Source organism: Schistocerca nitens, chromosome 11 (assembly GCF_023898315.1).
Source record: "Schistocerca nitens isolate TAMUIC-IGC-003100 chromosome 11, iqSchNite1.1, whole genome shotgun sequence".
NCBI classification, from domain to species: Eukaryota; Metazoa; Arthropoda; class Insecta; order Orthoptera; family Acrididae; genus Schistocerca; species Schistocerca nitens.
In genome coordinates, this window is record NC_064624.1 from 202,333,329 (window position 1) to 202,357,132 (window position 23,804).

General features: G+C 40.6%; 1 protein-coding gene across 1 annotated transcript in view; it reads left to right on the plus strand.

Moving 5' to 3' along the window:
- LOC126212786 (uncharacterized) overlaps positions 1–23,804 on the plus strand; it is a 292,909-nt gene that overhangs the window by 37,434 nt on the left and 231,671 nt on the right. Inside the window, exons 3-4 of the mRNA XM_049940189.1 lie at positions 8,968–9,114; positions 13,881–14,072. Of these exons, the coding sequence (XP_049796146.1) occupies positions 8,990–9,114; positions 13,881–14,072 (317 nt within the window). The 5' untranslated portion in view covers positions 8,968–8,989. The remainder of the gene's footprint in view (positions 1–8,967; positions 9,115–13,880; positions 14,073–23,804) is intronic.

The following is a 23,804-nucleotide window of genomic DNA, read 5'->3' on the forward strand; positions in this document are numbered from 1 at the left end:
TTTATTATGCAAATCCAGATTTCGGATAGTAGTTAGCCGAAATCTGGATTTGGGTAACAAAATCTAAAAAAGGATGACTGTTTGCTGCACTCTAGTAGCTAGCCGAAATCTGGATTTGTGTAATAAAATCTAAAAAAGGATGACTGATTGCTGCACTGTATAATTTATATGCTCATTATGTATTCGAGACATTGCTCTCTTCTTTCAGTGCCTTTCCACAATTCTTGTCCCAATCCTGCTCCCAATTGTGCATCCCGTGTCTCATTCCCAGATGCGAGACCTACCCCGTACACCCACTCACCACGCTCTAGTGCAGTCAATTCACAGGCATTTCCTATCCTGTAGGAGTTGGGGCCACGTATGAAAGCAGCTGTGTTATATATTAGCTGTGCTGCGATTACTGTATAGCTTTCTGTTTTGGATGACAAGTAACCAACTGTCATATCACGTGAATGATCACCGACAAACTGTGGCCTTCCGCAAACTCGACTGCCGAGCAGCCGAACGCGCTGTGCACCGCTACACAAATGATTTCGACAGCTGTTTCACTAGGCGAGCTGTACAGATACTCCAGTTTTCTCTCGACTACACAGGAGGGAATCGTCTCTCCGACATATCCTTTGCTCTCACAATCCCCCTCACTTAAACCACCACTAACCTGTTCCCACGGACTTCTTACCCTTTTCCCTTCTCACTTCAGTCCACACCAGTCCTTCCCCATACAGGTCATGCACAGCCTTTGTCCACCATTCTTCCTCCGCCTCCCACACCCTTGCGGCGTCTCACACTCACACACACACACACACACACACACACACACACACACACACACACACTCACACTCTCTCTCTTTCTTCCTCCTATCTTCTCTCCCCCCCCCCCCCCCCTTGCCTCTTTTCCATGCTCTCCCTTTCTCTTTACCTTCCCTGTCTCCCTCTTCATCTCCACCTGCCTTGCTGTTCCTCCCCTCTGTTTCCCCTCTCTCCCTCTCCCTACATCTTATATACTGTACCCCCTGAACTCTTTTCGTCCTGTGCATCTCTTGAGACATCTGTCAAAACCTCTACTTCTTGCTATACCTGACCACGGGCGTGTGTTACGGTGTCCGCATAGTAGTGGTGTGACTGTGTGTACGTCCACTAAAGAAAGAGGAAGAGCTCAAAAGCTGGTATAAATAGTGTTTCTATGTGCCATACATTACAGCTACAGGTGAATGGTTGCCTTTCATCTATATACTTGTATGTTGCATAAATAAGGAAATAAGGACTGCAGGTAACTGCCTGTGACAAATACGAGGCGCGTTCAGAAAGTAAGCGTACTGTGACAATAACGGGCAGTGCTCTTTTTTCTTCCATAGTATTGGCAACACTGAGTGGTATAGGAGGATCCCCTCACCAGAGTGAGCATCGCAGGAACACAGTAGTACGTAAACTCGCATTGATGAATAATGTCACTCAAAAAGTGTCACTAATAAATCCCGCCAAGTGTGAGCTGCGTGCTGTGAACCGCTTCGTACTTGTGGAACGAATAACAACTGCTGAAGTTTCTTTTCAAAAATCAAAGTGGTTTATTGTGTAGGTGTTACAGAGAGAAAAAATGTGTTCAGGTGCTGTAGGGAGGATAGTGTAGGCAGAACAAATGTTCATGACGAGGGGAGGAGTGGAAGACCTTCCATTTTGTCTGATGAGATGCTGCAAAAAATCAGTAAACTGCGAAGACCACCGATTGACAGCAGAAGAAATTTGTGTGATGTTTCCACAACTCTGCAGGACTCTTATGCAAAACATTTTACATATAAAACCTGCACTTCGTGTATTCAGCTACGGTGACCATCTACAAACTTTCAACCACTCAGAATGAGATTTTCACTCTGCAGCAGAGTGTGCGCTGATATGAAACTTCCTGGCAGATTAAAACTGTGTGCCAGACCGAGATTCAAACTCGGGACCTTTGCCTTTCGCGGGCAAGTGCTCTACCGACTGAGCTACCCGAGCACGACACACGCCCCGTCCTCACAGCTTTACTTTTGCCAGTACCTCGTCTCCTACCTTCCAGACTTTACAGAAGCTCTCCTGCGAACCTTGCAGAACTAGCACTCCTGAAAGAAAGGATATTTCGGAGGCATGGCTTAGCCACAGCGTGGGGGATGTTTCCAGAATGAGATTTTCACTCTGCAGCAGAGTGTGAGCTGATGTGAAACTTCCACTCGAGACCTTTGCCTTTTGCGGGCTCGAGTTCGAGTCTCGGTCTGTTTCGTCACTGTGGATGAAACATGGATACATTACTATACTCCTGAGACCGAACAACAATCTAAACAATGGGTTAGCAAAGGAGAAAGGCAAAGGTCCCGAGTTCAAGTCTCGGTCCGGCGCACAGTTTTAATCTACCAGGAAGTTTCACATCAGCTCACACTCTGCTGCAGAGTGAAAATCTCATTCTGGAAACATTCCCCAGGCTGTGGCTAAGCCATGTCTCCGCAATATCCTTTCTTCCGGGAGTTCTAGTTCTGCAAGGTTCGCAGGAGAGCTTCTGTAAAGTTTGGAAGGTAGGAGACGAGATACTGGCAGAAGTAAAGCTGTGAGAATGGGGCGTAAGTCGTGCTCGGGTAGCTCAGTTGGTAGAGCACTTGCCCGCGAAGGCAAAGGTCCCGAGTTCGAGTCTCGGTCCGGCACACAGTTTTAATCTGCCAGCAAGTTTCATTTCAACCATTCAGTTAACAGGCAATATAGCTGTAGATCATAGCAGCATATGCTGTTTGCATTAAAGGTTTTTTTGCCTTCTTGGAACAGATGTGGAATACTGACATCAGTTTCCTGTAACTTTTTAAGTGAAATTTCCTCACCGACATGTTTCGAAGGGAAAAAGAAAAATATGGCACATTTCATTTCTTTCGAGTCAGTGCCATTTTTGTACTGTCAAATGTACAGTCTTTTTGTTCTTCATAAAAACGTGTTTTATATTGCAATTAGAACTTGGAAATCACAATTCTGTTTACGTAAATTTGTTTCTTTCTTGCGTAAGTTCGTGTCTTCCTTCGTCTTCGTGTCAGACACTGGCTCTCCCGATCAGATGTAATGGGAACGACTGTATTCCAAAAGACCTGTAATTTTCGTATCTAACTTTTCTAAGTGCATTACTTGTACCCATAAGTCTCGAGTTTCTCTTTGATACTGTAGATTTTTTATTATTGCTATTAGCCTTAGTCTAAATATTTTATCTATGTGTGACATTACTCTGAAAAACCTGGTTTGCTTTTGTAGCAAGATGGTTTCTGCTAGTTTCATTAATCTCAGGGTTAGGCTGCTTGAAAATGCTGTGTGCAGCAGAAAAACACCTCTTTCGTTTTCATTGTTTTCCCTTTCTTCAGTAAGTGTAACAGTGGATAGTACTAGAGATGGGTAGTTCGCGAACATACAGGCGCAAAGGAACGGTTCACCAAGATGAACGAAAGGACCGAGGATTGAATTCCAAGGAACGATCGCTTCATAGCTCACTTCGGTCGTGGCAGTCTACTTATAGTTCCCGGGAACGAGGGACGATCGGTTCATAGTACACTAGTTAACTTCGGTCGCGGCGGTCACTTCGGCAGTTCTCGTTCCAGCCTCGGTCGTGTGCCTGTCTCAGTCTCGGTCTCCCCCGGCCGCAGCCATCATTCTTCGCCACGACCACCTGTCTCAGGTCCACTGCCGACTGCTCCTAGTTAGTTCAGTATCGAGTTGTTCATTTCGTTCACTGCGCTCGCCCATTTTACGTGTGTTCCAAACTGTTCTTGCACTTGGTTCTGGCTGTTCAGCTTCCACGACCGGTAATCAAAAAGTATTTTATAGTTTCGTAAATTACATAAAAATTACGTTGTATGTAATAGGTACATCTTTTCAGGTAACAAAGGGCATATCAGCTCACTTTATTATATCGATGAACGACAGAAGACATAAGAAGGCAAGTTCTTGTGTTACTCATATATTTTTTGGTTTCATCGACTTGATTTAGCAGCAAACTTTCAATAATTTGCTTAATTTTTACTGTACAAAAATTCATATAAAACATTTTCGTGTATCTTTCATATACAAATCATTACATTTAGGAAGGCTCTAATTATTTTTAAGTTTGGTTGTTTCCAGTTTGCATTACCTGCTAGTTTGGCTTCTTTGAGAAAAAAAAGTGGGTTGTGTGTCATTTTGGCTCAGTAGCAAAAGCGGTGCCTCTCCATTTGAAAAGGCATAGATTGCCATAAAATCGTATTTACTTATTATCTCAAAAACATTTGTTCAGAAGGAGCTTTCAAACCAAAAATTTTACTACTGCGAACTTTATTATTATTATTGTTGCATTAACATATTGCAACATAAAAACCTAATTTTTACAAAGCGTGTGACACAAGTATGAAAAAACCACATTTTATTTTATGCTTCCATAAAGTCTCTACTTCGCCTACGAGCTCAGAGACAACGTGAAGTATATATAGGGTGTAAACGATTATTGTTTACAACGTAGCATAGCTATGTATTGGAAGTCGAAATGAAGAATTTTATACAAGACACTTGCGCTCTATTAAGCTGGGAAACGGCCACCGACATGTTTACAAGACTACATGTGCTAAAGCCCATGTGCGTCGCGTGAGAGTTTCACGTTCTCTTCTCCAGCTCTCTACACATCGTTATCAATTGTTTCGCCATTCTTGCTTGCATTAGTTTGTTATTCCTTCGCTGCCTAATTATTACACATTTGTCTGTCTGTCGTATCTGCTCGTAACGGGCAACACATCGTCCGTAATCGGCGAGCAGTCTGTACTCGGGGCCGGTTTCCCGTGCGCCACCCTATATTATTTCCCTGCGATCAGCCACACAAGGCTACGGTTGGCTAAACGAGAGGTTCTGCAGAATCACAGAAATTACTTCTAAAAGTGTGTAAGAATGCTGTAATGAATGAAAACTCTATACTCCACGGGGGAGGCAAGTGTCCCCTCTTGGTGCCCTCCATCCCTCAGTCACCTACACTACTAGTTTTCAGTTTTTCATAAGAACCATATACCAAGCACAAATGAACGGTGAACGAGTAAAAATGAACGGTTCCCAAAAATGAACAATCGGCAGTGAACTAGTTCCCAAGGATGAACGAGTTTGCCCATCTCTAGATAGTACCTGTTCCTCCGGTACTTTATTTTGTGTCAAATGTTTACTAACCAGTTAATGTTGTGCTGTTGTATGACCAACTGAGTTGTCTATTCCATTTTCCTGTACAATATTTCAACAGTTGACCAGCCATTTTTTACTGGTGGTGCAAGCTGTATTCTTCAGTGTTATTTGCTGCATGGACTCCAACCAGACTCTGGATTACTGTAGGTGTCACACTGATATTTATAGTGGAGTTCGCTTCCAGCACTTGCTACATCCTTTGAGGATAATTTGGTTTTCAGACCCACACTAATATTTCACGAATCAAAACTTCTGTCAGTGTTTCCTAGCTGTGGTTTAGTTGTGCACATAATGGCAGCAGCTTGTGGTCTAGTCATTAACATAACTGCCTCTTGATCGAGACATACTCGGTTTCATTTCTGGCTGGATTGAAACTTTTCTTTTGCTTGGGGACTTGTTAATGTTGCCTTCATTACAAAGATACAAAAACCGCTAAAGTGGCATCAAATAAAAAGACTTGTACCAGTTGGCTGAACAGCCTGAGACAGGGCTTAGCAGCCAATAATGCCATTTGATCATTTAATTTTTTGTGTTTGAACTGGAATCAGCAGCTTTGCTGAAAATCCAAAAGCAGACTTACTAGGGGAGGCCACAACGTTTGGAACGCGGATTTATTTCAAACTTCGTACACTCGTACTACTGCATGAGGACAACAAAATGTGTAAGCAGTAATGCGTAGTACTCAAGCGTTATTGAGAAAATAGCAAGATAATTTCAGTCCTCAAATATATATCTGTGCGTGGCCACTTTTTCCAGTGGTTAGTGTCCAAGCCCCGTAATCACTGGATTGAGTCCCGTTCTTCTGCTTCTCCCCCCCCCCACCCCCCCACCCCTCTCCCCCCAAAACTTTCATTTTCTTTATTATTTATATTCCAATTGATATAATGGGAAAATACGTGTAATCGGATGAACTTTTATTAAATTTACAATGTTATTTGGCAGTCTAGTAATTTTTATTATCACAAATAATATAATATTCATAACTATCGACTAGTATTACACGTATTTTCCCCATTATATCAATTGTAATATAAATAGCAAAGAAAATTACTGTGTTGAAAATAAAAAAAAATAGAAAATAAAAAAAACCTGACGAACGGAACTCGACCCAGTGACTATGAGGCTTGAACACGAACCACTTTTTTTTTTTTTAATTTCATTTTGTTCTATATTGTTCGTTGAATTTGTTCAGGATGGACATCGGATGACACCCGTTCAGTTTGTTCGTTGATCCGTTTGCTCAGTTTTTTTATTACAAATTATCTTGCAATTTTCTCAGTAACGCGTGAGAAGTATGCGCTACTGCTTACACATTTTGTTGTCCTCATGCAGTACTGAGAGTGTACAAAGTTTGAAGTAAATCCGCATTCCAAACGTTGTGGCCTCCCCTTGTTAGGGCTCCAGCCACTTATAAAAATTTCAGACTTGGGAAACCAACCATGTATTCTGTCATTTAAAACATTACTGATACATTTGTGTTTGATATATCTGAAAGGTCCAAGCTTCAAGGTTTATTTTCATATTTATTGTAGTTCTTCAAAATATTACAAATTTTATGTTAATGAAGGCAAAAAGTTTAATTAGTCTCCCAACAAAAATTTTTTTGTGTAACTGATCTTTGTATGAAAAATTTTGAGGTATTCTAATGTATAGAGAAGTATGTTGCATTAGTTTGTTTCTTTCCTCTTTGTTTTGCCAGTGAATTGTCTCGTCTTTTCCAAACAGGTCTTGGAAACCTGTATTGGATGCTGTTGCCTTATGAGATTCATCTGTGAAAAAGACAGGATTAAGACAAATAAAACATGACTAAATTGTAATTACAGCACCTCTATCTGTTAATGACAATGTTCTAACAGACTGAATATGAATTTTCTTCAGCAGCCTGTTCCCACTGAGATATTTCTCCCTCCGATCCAGAATCGCTGAATTTCTCCTCTTGAGCTCACAAAATTTCTTGCTCACTAAATAAATGTGACATACGTGTAGCAGAATTACGGCAAACTGCAAAACCTCAAGTACACAATCGAAACTCACGACGATGTGAGCATACGAGGGGGCATTTGGAAAGTCTGTGCAAAAATAAAAACTACTTACATGTTTGGGGTAAACCTTTATTTTTCGACATAGTCTCCTTTTAGACTTACACACTTCGTCCAACACTGTTCTAATTTGTTGATCCCTTCCGAATAATAGGAATTGTCCAGGTCTGCAAAATAGCTATTAGTTGCTGCAATCACCTCCTCGTTTGAATAAAATCTTTGTCCCGCCAGCCATTCCTTCGAATTGGGGAACAAATAGTGGTCCGAGTGAGTCAAGTCTGGAGAATAGGGGGGATGTGAAATGAGTTGGAATCCTATTTCCATTAATTTTGCGACCACAACTGCTGAGGTGTGTGCTGGTGCATTGTCATGATGGAAAAGGACTTTTTGCGGTCCAATCGCCGGCATTTTTCTTGCAGTTCGGTTTTCAAATGGTCCAACAACGATGAATAATATGCACCTGTAGTAGTTTTACCCTTTTCCAGATAGTCTATGAGGATTATCCCTTGTGAATCCCAAAAGACAGTCGCCATTACCTTTCCGCCTTTTTTGGTGCAGATTCTCCCTTGGTAACCAATTGTTTAGATTGTTGTTTGGTCTCAGGAGTACAGTAATGTATCCATGTTTCATCCACAATGACAAAACGACACTTAAAATCCTGCAGATTCTTCCGGAACAGCTGCAAACCATCCTTGCAAACACTTCACACGATTCCGTTTTTGGTCAAGTGTGAGAGCAATCGCGGAACCCCTCTATCATGGATTTTATCAACGATTTTTGGAGTCTTAACCTCCACAGAACGTTCAGCATCACTTGTGCCCATATGGCCACTCCAAAAATTTTGAAACCACTTATAAACTGTTCTAATCGAAGGTGCAGAGTCAACGTAATGTTTATCAAGCTTCTGTTTAGTCTCCTGAGGCGTTTTGCCTTTCATAAAGTAATTGTTCATCAGCACACGAAATTCTGTTTCCTCCATTTTTTGACAGTCAGTCGACTTCCTTGATTCACACGAATGCCAAACACAAAGAAATAGACCAATATGGCTAAAACTTGGTGTGCGTTCTTTCCAAAGATACTAATAACTAAACATGACCTCGATACGCGCCGGTGGTGCCATCTCTCGGACTTTGCACGGACTTTTCAAACGCCCCTTGTACCTGGGCTGAACCAGTCATGACAACATCTATTACATTTGTTACTATTTGTTTCAAAGTAATTCCAGAAATTACTAACAGAGTGCAACACCTGTCAAGATAGGTAGCAAGATGCCCGTACATTGTTCTCATACAAAATGAGCCCAGTTATCGAGTGACAAGTGGGTCGTGTGTTGAGAAAATCATAGCTTGAGCTATATTCTGTTGTGGTCTTTTGAACACAGTGTTGGGGCCTGAGTTGTACTTGGCTGCTGATGCCATTTGGTAAATGAATCGGTGAGGAGACTTTATGTATAAGAGTTGTGCCACACAGCTTTGAAGAAATGCATTAGTAAATAAACCTCCAAAAAGATCCCATAAAAGTAGTTCTGCAAAATAAAGTTCCCTAGCAGATTTTTGATGACGTACGTAGAAAATTTTATGTCTGTTTGCTACTGTCTGTTGACCTTCTATCTTTCCCAACTCTGCTATCCTTTCCGTTATATCTGGATCACTTTCTTCTCACGGTCGTAGTGTACTTGGTAGAAGAATCTTACCACAGAACCTCGCTGCAAGATGATTCTTCTGACGTTGCAGCACGAGGAAGACAGACTCTACCATGTCGACGGGACCACTGGCCCGCGGTGACGAGGCGGAGGGGCTGAAGACGCACATCTCGACAGCGCTCGGAGGGCTGCTCGACCGAGCCCTCAATAATCAGCCGGAGAAGGGACTCGGCCCAAGGTAGGTGGAGCAGTGCATCATTCCGTGTGCACACACTTCTCTGGGGCCTACACTGTCACCTGTGCAGTTCAACTCGTAAATTTGTACATTACCACTGATGTGCTGTGTGTGTCATCTCTTAGACAAGTATTTCAACCACATTGAATTTTTAATTCTGAATTACTATTTACTGTAACCGATTCACTTCATTGGATTTGGTCCGCTGTTGCTGTCAACAGGTGTGGTATGAATATTCACTGAAAAAATGTTGATCCATATCTAAAGAAATAGTGCCGTACAAACATTCTTGCTACATTTCTCAGAATGATAGCACTTCTCTGACTTAACCAGATAGCTGTGCACATTAAAAGCTCCACTTGTGGGACGGGAAGGTGCAGCGGCCCCTGGCTGAATCCGCACAGAGGACTGACGACGGGAGTGAGTGTGCTGGCCAGCCTAGATGTGGTTTTTAGGTGGTTTCCCACATCGCACTAAGTGAATACTGGGCTAGTACCCAAGTCCCACACCAGTTACACAAATTGCAAACATGTAGAAAACTTCCACTCACTTTCACACGTATAACGCTACGAGCAGACAGTTTGCGTACAAACATTCCGTCCCGGAGTGTAATAAGGTGGTGACAGGAGGGGCATCCGTCACCCATTAAGTTAACTGTGCCAAATCTGTTAACAGCTGTGTGGCCAAAGGCACAAGAAAAGGAAGATAGCACTTAGCACTCTCTCTCTCTCTCTCCCTCTCTCTCCCCCCCCCCCCCCCCCCCCACTCCTCTCCTGTCCCTCTCTAACTTCTGTTGAAATGAGTGTATCATTGAGTGAGACTTCATCTTTTCCATCTACATCTACATAAATGCTCCACAGGCCACATTACAGTGTTGAGAAGGTGATTTTTGTATTATTAACTCTAGAGAGATGTCCTACATTGCCCATGTATGGTTATGTTTGAGGTTCATTGTCAAATGATTAACATTGGGTTGACACATAAGTTTGTAGCATTTTTCCATAAGTTTAATACACACAACAGATATATCTGACACAGACTTTAGTCATCAATTATATATTCTCCTTCCCTATTTACAACAGTCTGCCAATGCCGGGGCAACTTTTTGATTCTGCAGGTGTAGAAATCACGTGGTTTTTAGGGAAAGAACTCGTCGAGCTATGTTTGGAGTGCCTTTTCATCCAGAAAACAAATTCCTTGAAGGTTGTTCAATAGAGAGTGAAAAAGGTGAAAACCTGAGGGCAAAAGAACAGGTGAATAAGGTTGGTGCAAAATGGATTCCTAGCCCAACTCCTGTATAGTGTTCATTTCTTCAGTCTAGCAGAATGTGGACATTATCATGGATAGCATAACTTCACGCAGTCCAGATTTTTGTTCTCAGATTGCATCCGCAAGATGTCTCAGTTGTTGACAGTAAATGTCAGTGGTGATGGTTACATTGCGAAGAAGAAATTCACAGTACACTACACCATTGCGTAACATTATCTTTTGTAGATGCACGCTGCTCTTTGTACGGGGAGTTATTGCTTTGGACTCGACCATTCCTTTCTTTTCCTTATTTTAGCATAAAGGCACCATATCTCATCACCAGTAACGATACAGGATAGAAATGGTCGGTGGTGTACACGAGCCGATTGACGACAGGTGAGCAGAAATGCACATCAGGGCCACCTGCTGATTTCCTGATTTTAGCTTAGAGCACACCTGTACTTCAGATTGTTTTGATCATTCCCAGTAGCACACAAATGTCGCAAAATGGTAGAATGATCACAATCCGTCACATACGCCAGTTCTCGAGTGCACTGACTTGGGTCATTGTGGATTAGTGCATTTAAATGATTTTCATCCAACCTCGAACATCTTTGTGTATGTGAAGAGTAAGTAATGTCAGAACTATCCTCCTTAAAATGAGAAAACCATTTTCGTGCCGTGCTCTGTGCAGTAGCATCGTCCACATACACGGCACAAATTTTTCTTGCTGCCTCCGCTGCTGTCACCCATCTGTGGAACTAAACCAAAAGAATATGTCGGAAACATTCCAATTTCTCCACTTGGCACTCTGTTTTCTAGCGATTGCAGCTCCACTCACTGTCTCCGAATGACAAAATCTAAACTCAGATATCAACAGTGAACTACAAATAAAAAAATGACAATTGATAAATAAACCAGTAGCAACCAGAATAGCAACATGCAAAACAAAAACACTACAAACTTATGCAATAACCTAATACATAAGGTTTGTGGGTTATGCAAAATAATAAAAACATTTCTTGTAAGAAATTTCTTATAAGAAATTAAGAAAGTAGAGAGGAAGATTACTAGAAAAATTCTAGGACCACAATACTGACTGCAGACCATCGAGACAACAGAAAAAGTATCAAACATCGAAACTAACATCGGAAAGAGACGAATGAAGTTCTATAGACACCTATACAGATTTCCTTTGAACAGACTAACTAAATGTCTATTGGACTATGTGACATCCCGTAAAGCAAGATGATAACTGAAGTTAAGGAGGATTTGACAAAAGCAAAAAGTGACATAACAAACACGTTAGACAAGGATACATTCAAAAGCAAAATTTATAAATGGAAGTTTATTCCAGAGATGCAACCAAAACTATATCAACCAAAGTAGACCAAAGAAAGAAAGAAGGCCTTCAGGGAGAAAATGAAATAATATTGGGAAAATAAGAAGATATTTGCTAATAATAATAATAATAATAACACAACATTAAACTGACTAAAATCCACAAAAATCATTCTTTATAAGAGATTAGACACACATTTTTGTGCATACATACCTGTGTTCTTAAAATTACTGAAATACTGCAACCCTAATTATGAACTACCTAGCAAAAGTCACATAGGACTGTCACTGTAGTTTAATTTTGTTTAGAGTATCTGGTAATTGTCTTTTGACACAAACAATTTTTTTTCTCTTCGTCGCTGCTACATCACGAATTCATCTTGGTGAAGTAAACTTACGGTATCAAACTCTGTTTTTTGAAGCATTTAAAAGTGGTTTCCTGTTCTGTTTCATATTCTTGCATTTCCTGCTGTTTGTTCATGTGCAGTATGTTTTCAACAATTTAGTCACCAAACACGATATGAATATTTTGATCATTATGGTCAAAAGAGAGCCACTCTTTCATATCATCAGCATCACATTCCTGCCATATTTGTGTGTTTGCCATTAGCTCATTTGTATCCTCCAAAACAGAATCAACCATATCGGTTGTTGAATTTTTTTGCTTCTATTTTAGTACCCTGTTCCAAACTTTATCCACAGTCTTCCTTTCTGTCAAATCCCATATGTCTGCAGCCATATAGCAACACTTCTTTAAATTCATTTGCTTGGAAAATGACAAAAACACTTGTTATCTTCAGCAGCAGATAACAATCTACGTAAAAGTTGTTTTCTATAAGGTCATTTTAATGTTTCAATAACACTGTGATCTGTTGGTTGTAGTAAGGATATTATGTTAGGAGACAAAAATTTTACTTTGAAATTCCATATCTTCTCTTAACAGCTCAGCCAAAGGATGGGGTGGCATATTATGCAGTAAAAGTAGAACTGTCCCTCTTTTACCAATTTCGTTTTGAAATCTTTTTACCTCGGGGATGAATGTGTTGTCATACCAGTAAATGAATATTTTGCTTTCCATTCCATACACTTTTTTTAGTTTTCATAAATTAAAGGAAACTCGATATTTTTGAAGCATCTGGGGTTCTTGGATTTTCCAAGGAGGAGCAAAGACGTATTGTAGGTTCTAGTAGCTTTTGCACAAATTAATTTTGTTACTCACTCTTTACTAGTTATTATACCCTGGAGCTGAACTCTCTCACCAATGAAGCTAAATATTTTGAAAGTAATTATTTCTCATTTAATTTAGTTTCAGTAGAGTTGTAAACAAAGTCCAAGTCAGTCATTTTTGTCCAATTATTTTTTAAAGCCACAATTAAAATAATTCACTGCATCTGCATCAGCTGAAATTTTTTCACCTCTTATTTCTAATTCGCAGATTCCGTGACTAGATTTAAATCTGTACAACCACCTGTTACTTGCCACAAACAATTCACTGCCATCAAGTTTTTTATTTAACTGTAATGTGTTGTCACAGAACAAAGGACCAGATATCGGTTGCACAGTTGACTGTTTTTTGTAAAAACCAGTTCAAAGCTTCTTCTAAAAGTGCATTTTTCTGTTTCTTCATCACTTTTTGATGTTTACTACCATCTCCCCTATCAAGTTTGCAGGTGTACTTCAAAATTGAATCAGTATACTTCTTAATATCGCCTACTTAAACTGAACTTATTGCGTAACTTACCAGTTGATCCTTTATTTTAATGAATTGATACTGTTCATTTTATCTTTAAGTGATAAAACCACTCTCTCACACATTGACATTTTTAACCACAGACACAGTGTGGTGCAATTGGAACTGTCTAGCTCGAATAATAATGAAACATGTGCCGTTTTGTGTGAACAGTAATGAAACACACAAAGCAGAGATCATGGGCGGGTAGTGCCACCGTGCCACGTCTGTACACACACGGACTAGACTACAGAGACGTCTGCTCGCAGGTGACGATCCGCATAATTCGAATCCGTATAACCGAGGTTCGGATAATCGAGTCTCCACTGTATGTTGTAAAATAATTTGTTTTAGGATAAAAGGATTTAAGTTAACTGGATGTAGATATACTGATATTTTTCTCGTAAACGCGAACCGCGGCAGAGAGCTGTCAGTTATTTCGTTATTGCAGTGGCTCCGCCCATCTCGACCGTCCGCCGCCGGCCCGGTCGAACTCGGCGTACACCTCGGAGCTGGCCAAGCAAGTGCACCGGCTGATCACGAAGCCGTCCCCGGCACGGCTGGTGCTGCTCCGTGCGACCGAGCGCGCCACTGACGTACCCGACGCGCAGCCGTACTACACCTGCTTCTACTGTGAGTGCCGGTGAGTGAGTGAGTGGGCGGCCCGCCAGTCGGATACCCGGCTGTTGTGTGCATCTGGAAATAGTCGAACCTACAGAGTGAACCCGAGCTCCACTGGCTGTGGTTTGGGGATGTTTTCTGAGTGTTTTGCTATAAGGAACTCATGATCACTGGTGGTTTGTTACTGAGTAATTTCATTTAGTTTGATGTATCTATGTACTTGACCTGCTCATGCAGTAGACGGTCCCGTCTCTTTGACCTTATGCCCATCTTGGCAATCCCAGAATTTCTCGTGCCCCGTATTTATTTATTTTTATTAATTTTTTGCTTCTTTAAAAAAAATTGACAAGAATCCCCAATCCACACCTTGCATAACATGGGCTTGTCAAAAGGAGAGTAAGTTTGGTCTCACATTGGTATGTCGATGAGAGCCGTATTGGGGCTTTTAATCCTCCTGGATAAACAGGAACTAAACTGGCCCAAAATTCTTCCAATGCCACTTTTCGTTAGCACACAAGTCACATTTTGATTCAGTTGCATCCTCTTTTCTCGTGTTTCGTCAGGAAGAGTGTGCACATCCATTGTGAAGAGTGATCTTTCTAATTTTCACTGCCAGTCTTCTGAAGACAAACACGGGAAATAAAGTTTGAACTCTTCTCGGAGGTGTTACAGCTGCCCATTGTCGATAACTCTCCACTTGCTGACATTGACTGTAGCGTATCTGGGAGTACATTGAACTGAGGGAATGCCAAAAAGCTACTATGGGAGCTTCCAGGTGATGCTTCCGTAGTCGTATCTTTTCTGAGAAGAGCCTTACAGCATCATTGGCATCCAGTATTGTGGTGTTTCTACATTGTAGTTTAAAATTTAGATTAGCCAGGGTCTCAAAGGGTCTGTAATATATTCTAGGGAAAATATAAAGCTGTCATCAGAGAAGGAGTTGACGCAAAAGAAATAGTTCAGCCGCTGGTTTCAATTCGTTCAGCCTGCTAAACGTATTGCCCTTTGAAAGGCACTGAACTTGAATATGAGAAAATTAAAGACTGGTGTTCAGCATTGAAATCATTACATAGGACTTGGAAAAAATGACGATTCACAGCACTTCTCTCAATTTTATACACTTATAGACATGTCTACATCTACATCTACATCGTTACTGCGCAATTTACACTTAAGTGCCTGGCAGAGGGTTCATCGAACCATTTTCATACCACTTCTCTACCATTCCACTCTCGAGTGGCGCGTGGGAAAAAGGAACACCATTCGAGCTCTGATTTCTCTTATTTTATTCTGATGATCAGTTCTCCCTATGTAGGTGAGTGAAAACAAAATATTTTCGCATTCGGAAGAGAAATTTGTTGACTGAAATTTCATAAATAGATCTCGCTGCAAAGAAAACCACCTTTGTGTCAGTGACTTCCATCCCAACTCGCGTATCATATCGGTGACACTCTCACCCGTTGCGCGATAACACGAAACGAGCTGCCCTTCTTTGCACTTTTTCGATGTCCTCCATCAATCCTACCTGGTAAGGATCCCAGACCGTGCAACAATATTCCAGCAGAGGACGGACAAGTGTAATGTAGGCTGTCTCTTTAGTGAGTTTGCCGCATCTTCTATGTGTTGTGTCTTTGTTTCGCCTTCCCCAAAATATTAACTATGTGCTCTTCCCAATTTAAGTTTCTTTTTTTTTTTTTTTTTTTTTTTTTTTTTTTTTTTTTTTTTTTTTTTTAAATCAGATTTCAGGAGCTTGGGTTTTTCTGTGAATCATACAGTGGGAGGCAATAAATTAAGATTTTTTTTTCCTTTTTTTTCTTTTTTGAAGCAAACAAGCTGTCTTTCTTTGAACATTTTTGATGTCCTGTATCAATCTTACCTGATGCAGATTCCACACCACACAGCAATGCTCCAGAAGAGGTAAGTGTCCTGCCAATAAATCACAGTCTTCGATTTGCATTCTGCACAACATTATGTGTGTGACCGTTAAATTTTAAGTTATTCATAATTGTAATCCCCTAAATATTTAGTTGAGTTTACAGCCTTAGGGATTGTGTGATTTATCGTGTAACTGAAATTTAGGGGATTCGTTTTGGTTCTCATTTGAAGACTTCACACTTCACACTTTACACGATTTAGAGCCAGTTGCCACTTTTCGCACTGTACAGATATTTTGCAGTTCGTTTTGATAATCTCGTGGCTTTACATGATGGTAAATGACAGCACCATCTGCAAACAGTCGAAGAGGGCTGCTCAGATTGTCTCGTAAATCATTTACATAGAGCAAGAACAACAGAGTGCCTATAGAACATTCCTTGGGGAATGTCAGATATTACTTCTGCTTTACTCGGTAACTTTCCGTTGATATTACAAATTGTGACCATTCTGACAGATGCTGTGGACGTGTATGAGTGCACTGTTTTGGTTTTCCTACAGCGTTATGGATGTCTGTTGTCCTCATTTGCCGATCTCTCACTGTTATGGATGAGTTACTTTCATATCTCAACGAATAAAGAACTTTAGAGTATGTATCGTACAACATATGTGCCTCATTGCGTGCTACCATTTACAAAAAGCTCATTTCATTATCTCTAATCATTTATGAACTACGACCACACGGTTTGTGATGCCCGAGGATGTGAATGGACATGTCACGCATGACCGGCCTTTGGATATAGAACCTGATAACCGAACACAAAATAAGAGGTCGTTCTGCTCTCAGTTTTAAGCAAAATTTTGATATCTTATCTACATTTCATGCAATGCCATGCAATGCAATATATGACATAAAATTGAGCAAATGCAAAACTTATGTGATGTGTTTTTTACCTATGCAAAATCTTTAAAATTTTGTGCAGTATTTTACTTGATATTGATGCAACTTAGTAACTGTGGTGTATAATGAAGAGAAATTCAGTTCTTTATTGAGCAAAGATATCAGACTGTAAGATATGCAAAAATCGAATTTTTTTCACCTAATAGTTTTTGAAAAATGGGATAAGTATTTCATATCAGCCGGAATGCTGTCTCTCAGCACAGGCATCAGCATTTGGTGAGCAATACAGCCATAACTTTCAGCACGGAATGTCTGTAGGAGCAGAAGGGCCAAAATAGAAATTTCGTATAATGCTTCAATCCCTGCTGGAAGATATAGATAAAATCCAGTTTCGTGTGACTTACAGAATTTTTTTTCCAACAAAAAACTCTTTTGGTTGATTTTTCAATGGACAGTGAGCTGCTGTTAGATAATGTTCCAGAAGCACGGGCCACAATGATTCGTTACTGAGGATAATATGACAGACAACACATTGTGGCAGTTGGACGTTATGTCGATCAATAAATGTGAATCTGTACTTCATATATTCTTCATTATACGATCTTCTTTTAACACACATTTTCGCTCAGTGTACAAAACCAATAAAAGTACTCTTTACTTCTACAGAGCACAATATGAGTTAAGAATGCAGAGTGCAGGCTGAAGAATGCATTGTCAGCAATAACTTGGAAACAAAGCTGATGCTGCCAACTCTACAAAAAAATGCACCTGCTAACTGTAATAAGAATATAAAATCTTTGACTTGTCTGGCTGCTTCACCCTTTAACCCCCCCTCCCTTCCTCGTGTTTGCAACCACTATTGTATAGCGTGACACACGATACGTTAGCCTCCGAGACACACAGGTGAGCCAGATGCGACTCGAACCCACGGTGGAGTGATGACCCTGGCTGGTGTACTGGCCATCCTGAGTGAGGTTTAGGCAAATGCTTGGCTGCTCCCCAGTTTCTGCATCACACACCGAACAGAGTGAACGGGACTCCCAGACGGGTGACACACGTGACTTTGCGCCCTTAACCCTTTTGCTCTCTGCATTCCGTGCTGACGGTAGCTTTTGTTACGACTGTACCGGTCGCCAAATGCCCTTGCCGGTGCCGAGAAATGACGTCACGGCCGATACGAAATATTTACCCTCCGAGGATACTAAATATTTACCTTCAGAGTTTTCGAAAACTGTTAGGAGCAGAAATTTGATTTTTGCGCATCTTACAGTCTGTTATCTTCACTCGATAAAGAACTGAATTTCTTTTCGTTATCTGTCCTACTTACTGCACTGCTTCGTATTAAGTAAAATGAGCTCATACATTTCAGTGAATAAAATGTAGATAAGATATCAAAAATTTTATTTAAAATTGAGAGCAGAACAGTATTTCATTTAGTTTTGGAGTTATCGTGTTTTATATTTGACGGAAGGTCGCGGACGACGCACCCTTTCACGTCACTGCGCGTTGCATATCGTAACAATTGCCGTATCTCGTAAACGATTCGTGATAGTCGAATGAAGTTTTTTGATAATTATAGCGTGCTATGAGGCACGTATGTTACCTTCGCACCGTAGGGAAACCGAGCGGCTCTCGTATACGCGTCGACACTGCCCGGGTAACGGCACAGCGGGACGTGTTTGCGCACTCACAGCGGCAAAAGTGTTAAATAACAGAGGACTGCAATGATAGGGGGTCCGTCTGGCAGCAGAGTACAGCAGATCCTGTACTAGATGGGATTGATCCTAAGAAGAATAAGAGGATTTATCTTTGTACTTTTATTGTGCTGAACATATCTGCCCAACAAAGCAGATGTTGACTGTACGTGCTGTGTGTCCGGTTTGTATACAGATTTGTTCTGTAGTGTTTAATAAAAAAGAAAAAGCAGAAGAAAAGAAAAGAAAAGAAAAGGTTGAAAATGTGGGAAGTAATGGTGAATAAAAAGGGGGTTTTAAAATCGTTAATGACCGTGAAAAAGGAAAGAATGAAATGCAAATCGGACTTCGTGTTACAGAAAAGTTATTGGACTTCATGATTCGGAAAAGCTATTGTTGGGGTGGTCTTTGTGGCGTTTCTGAGCAAAAGTAAAAAAAAAAAAAAAAAACAGAGAATAACAAATGTAACTAACAGGGGAAAATGGCGTAGATAAGAGTTCATCCTTTACCATGTTAACATTTTTTCTTTCGTGCGGCGTCCAGGTCTTCAAAATCTCCTACTTCATTTCTGCATGAAAAGTCTGCTCCGAAATCTTGCAAACGTCCAGGAATCACTAATTTATACAAATTAAAATCATCTTGATACTGAATGCAATTTAATTTACTTTGCTACTTCCATCCTCCGAATTTCATAACAACTTCCACAATATGTCTACACATTAAAATCAGATCAAGACTAGCTAAAAAGTTTTTACGTCTGAATTAAGCTTCGGCTCTCGAGAGACAATAGACGGATATAAAAACAAAAAAAAAGAGTTAAAATTTTAGTATTTTCTCTGCCGTCGAGCGCTCATACCGCTGCGATGGTATAATTTATGTCTGAGGGAATGAATGTAGTGCGGCGAAATTCAGAGTCCCGCTACAGTTCCATTCACTCACAGTACTTTCTGTTAACAATAGTAATATCCACTTTACCCTTCACTCGAAAGCTTGCTGCTCGGTACAGTCCCGTGTTTGTTTTGCTAGCGGCACTGTAAGTTAACGCTGATACAGAGCTGTGTGTATAAGTTTACCGGTTGAGAATTGGTAGATTACAGCTCTTCTGGGGTTTCACTGAACGCAACAGAAGAGCGGCACGAAGGCAGTATACCTAGCTGTTCCCGTAGCAGCTTTTGCATCTGTCTGAGGATTGTTGCATAGCTCTGTGTTTTCTGTTATTCATTTTGGTTCAGGAACAAAGTTAGCAGGCTTGAGAAACCTGTAAATCACACTTACATTATTATTATGTAATGAGTTAAGATGTACGAGACAGGTGAAATACCCTCAGACTTCAAGAAGAATATAATAATTCCAATCCCAAAGAAAGCAGGTGTTGACAGATGTGAAAATTACCGAACTGTCAGTTTAATAAGTCACAGCTGCAAAATACTAACACAAATTATTTACAGACGAATGGAAAAACTGGTAGTAGCCGACCTCGGGGAAGATCAGTTTGGATTCCGTAGAAATGTTGGAACACGTGAGGCAATACTAACCTTACTACTTATCTTAGAAGAAAGATTAAGAAAAGGCAAACCTACGTTTCTAGCATTTGTAGACTTAGAGAAAGCTTTTGACAATGTTGACTGGAATACTCTCTTTCAAATTCTGATGGTGGCAGGGGTAAAATACAGGGAGCGAAAGGCTATTTACACTTTGTACAGAAACCAGATGGCAGTTACAAGAGTCGAGGGGCACGAAAGGGAAGCAGTGGTTGGGAAGGGAGTGAGACAGGGTTGTAGCCTCTCCCCGATGTTATTCAATCTGTATTTTGAGCAAGCAGTAAAGGAAACAAAAGAAAAATTCGGAGTAGGAATTAAAATCCATGGAGAAGAAATAAAAACTTTGAGGTTCGCCGATGACATTGTAATTCTGTCAGAGACAGCAAAGGACTTGGAAGAGCGGTTGAACAGAATGGACAGTGTCTTGAAAGGAGGATATAAGATGAACATCAACAAAAGCAAAACGAGGATAATGGAATGTAGTCGAATTAAGTCGGGTGATGCTGAGGGAATTAGATTAGGAAATGAGACACTTAAAGTAGTAAAGGAGTTTTGCTATTTGGGGAGCAAAATAACTGATGATGGTCGAAGTAGAGAGGATATAAAATGCAGACTGGCAATGGCAAGGAAGGCGTTTCTGAAGAAGAGGAATTTGTCAAGATCGAGTATAGATTTAAGTGTCAGGAAGTCGTTTCTGAAAGTATTTGTATGGAGTGTAGCCATGTATGGAAGTGAAACGTGGACGATAAATAGTTTACACAATAAGAGAATAGAAGCTTTCGAAATGTGGTGCTACAGAAGAATGCTGAAGATAAGATGGGTAGATCACGAAACTAATGAGGAGGTATTGAATAGGATTGGGGAGAAGAGAAGTTTGTGGCACAACTTGACTAGAAGAAGGGATCGGTTGGTAGGGCATGTCCTGAGGCATCAAAGGATCACAAATTTAGCATTGGAGGGCAGCGTGGAGGGTAAAAATTGTATAGGGAGACCAATAGATGAATACACTAAGCAGATTCAGAAGGATGTAGGCTGCAGTAGGTACTGGGAGATGAAGAAGCTTGCACAGGATAGATTAGCATGGAGAGCTGCATCAAACCAGTCTCCGCACTGAAGACCACAACAACAACGAGTTATCGAAGGGAGTGGGTCCCTTACACCGAAATATCTGTGAATGACCTCCGTAATTTTGTCAGTGGAGTCAGAGTTGACCTGTCTAAACTGTTTGCTCTTTTCTCAGGGAGGGGAGAAGAAGAGGTCGGGGAGGGTTGTGAAGTAGGTGCGGGTCGTTCAGACCCCACGTCGATACGGACTCCCTGTTGTGAGGATGAAAGAAGGTGAAGATGAAGGATTCCTCTTTTGCAACATTCCCAGACATATGCTTCTTCCTTTAAGGAACAGTTCCAGATGCTCTGTACTGTTTTTTCCTGCTTTACAGTTGACAGTACTTAAAATTTTCCCTTGCCAGCCTTTTGTTTCCTTGCAGTTTTACTGTTTTCTTAATTTAATTTTCCTTTTGCTGCCATGCACAGTGGGTTTAAATTGTTTCAGGAAACTAAAAATTGTAGTAAAAATTACAATAGACCATATCAAGAGGGAATTAACCACGGGAAGTGTTTAATGCGCTGTTACATCGAAACTGCATCTTTTTCTTCAGTTTCAAAAATTTGTTATCCAGTATGGCGTCTTCTGGTTTCGCTTCTTTCAGTCGTGGCACAGAACGTAATATCACTGTGTTGTCACACAACTGTGTGGAAGAATTTAGTTTGTGGGGTGTGTGTAGTATGACAGCTTCTTATAAAAATCATAGTTGTTGTCTTCTTCAATTGGTAAGCAATTTAATCAACTTGCAACCAAACCTAGACCACTGTCTGTACGATAGATCAGTCTGTCACCAAAAAAAATTGTTCCACAAATTGTAATTTACTACATATAAGTGTTATTGGTGTTCTCTTTTACTGCCAGAAATTTGTAGGTATGCACCAGTGTAAAAGGCAATGAGACAGGTTTGTTACATATCCTTGAGTTATTCGATATGTACAAGTAGTAAAGCAGACCGAGAAGGAATTTGAAAAAGAAATTAAAATTCGGAGAGGAGAAATGAAAACATTGAGCATTGTCGATGAGATTATAATTCGGACAGAGACAGCAAAGGATCTAGATCAGTTGTATGGAATGGATAGTGTATTAATAGAGATAATGAATCAAACATTGAAAGAAATAATACAAGTTACGATGTGTCATAAAATTAGGTCAGGTGATCCTCAGGGAACCAAATTAGGAAATAGTAGAAGATGAATTTTGCTATTTGGGCAGCAAAATTACTGATGGTGGAAATAGGATGGTTATAAAATACATACTTGCAATAGCAAGAAAATAAGTTTCTGAAAAGGATAAATTTATTAACATCAAAAATAAAGCTATGTTACAGGATTCTTGCATGATGCACAAAGTAATGTTTGCCTAATACTCATATAACTAAATAAACTGATTAAATATAGTAGAGGGAAACATTCCATGTGGGAAAAATATATCTAAAAAAAAAATGTCTGCTTGTGTCTGTGTATGTGCAGATGGATATGTGCGTGTGTGGGTGTGTGGGTGTGCGTGTGCGTGTGTGCGAGTGTTTACCTGTCCTTTTTCCCCCCTAAGGTAAGTCTTTCCGCTCCCGGGATTGGAATGACTCCTTACCATCTCCCTTAAAACCCACATCCTTTCGTCTTTCCTTCCCTCTGTGCTGATGAAGCAACCGTTGGTTGCGAAAGCTTGAATTTTGTGTGTATGTTTGTGTTTGTTTGTGTGTCTATCGACCTGCCAGCACTTTCGTTTGGTAAGTCACATCATCTTTTAAATAAACTGATTATATTTTCAAGATTTGAGAATGCACTTCAACAGTGATAAGTACATAAGGAAATGCCAAAAAACTAGGAGAATACATAAACATCATCAAAGTTAGGTCAGTAGGCGAAAGAACAACGTAGAGGGTGTCCCAGCAGGAATGGTCAGTATTCGGCATATGATGGGAACGATCATTTGAAGCAAAAGACTTCGTACCGACATATTCCCTACTCCTGATGGTTTCAGAGGTAGACTGCATTTGATGTATGATGTTATTTTCTGTATTATTCAATAAATTCTTAGGTTTACACGTGTACACCATTTAGCAAACATTACAACATGTCTTTTACAGACTATAGACAGGAAAATGGGTATTTTTAACACGTTCGCATCTGAGCATTATTGTATACATCACATTACAGTTGTTGTACAGTTCACAATAAAAGTTTGAATATCCGACCATCAACTTCAGTGTATTTACGCACTGCTGTGTTTTGTTGCTCGTCTGCACGTTCCCTAATGAGGGCAGCAGCGGCTGTGGTGTGACCGAGCAGTTCATCTCGCATACTCACCATTTGTTGTATACCTCGGACTTCATCCGACCCCGTAAACAAAAATCTAGTGGTGTATGGTCTGGCAATCATTGCGGCCACGTAATTGTGCTATCGCGACCATTCCGACGATTAGGATAAGTGCACTTGAGACATTCCCCTCACAGGTCTGGTTAAATGTGGAGAGGCCCTGTCATGCTGCAAGTACAGGGTGACACAGAGTAACTGGAATGTTTGAAATGAGTAGTGGCAGCCACGGGCAGGTGGCAGCACTGCGGGTTCGTGACATTAGCGAGTAATCAGTCTGCCATTTCAGGAATGGTGGATCAGTGGAAGGGACAACTGCGTGTGTCAGCC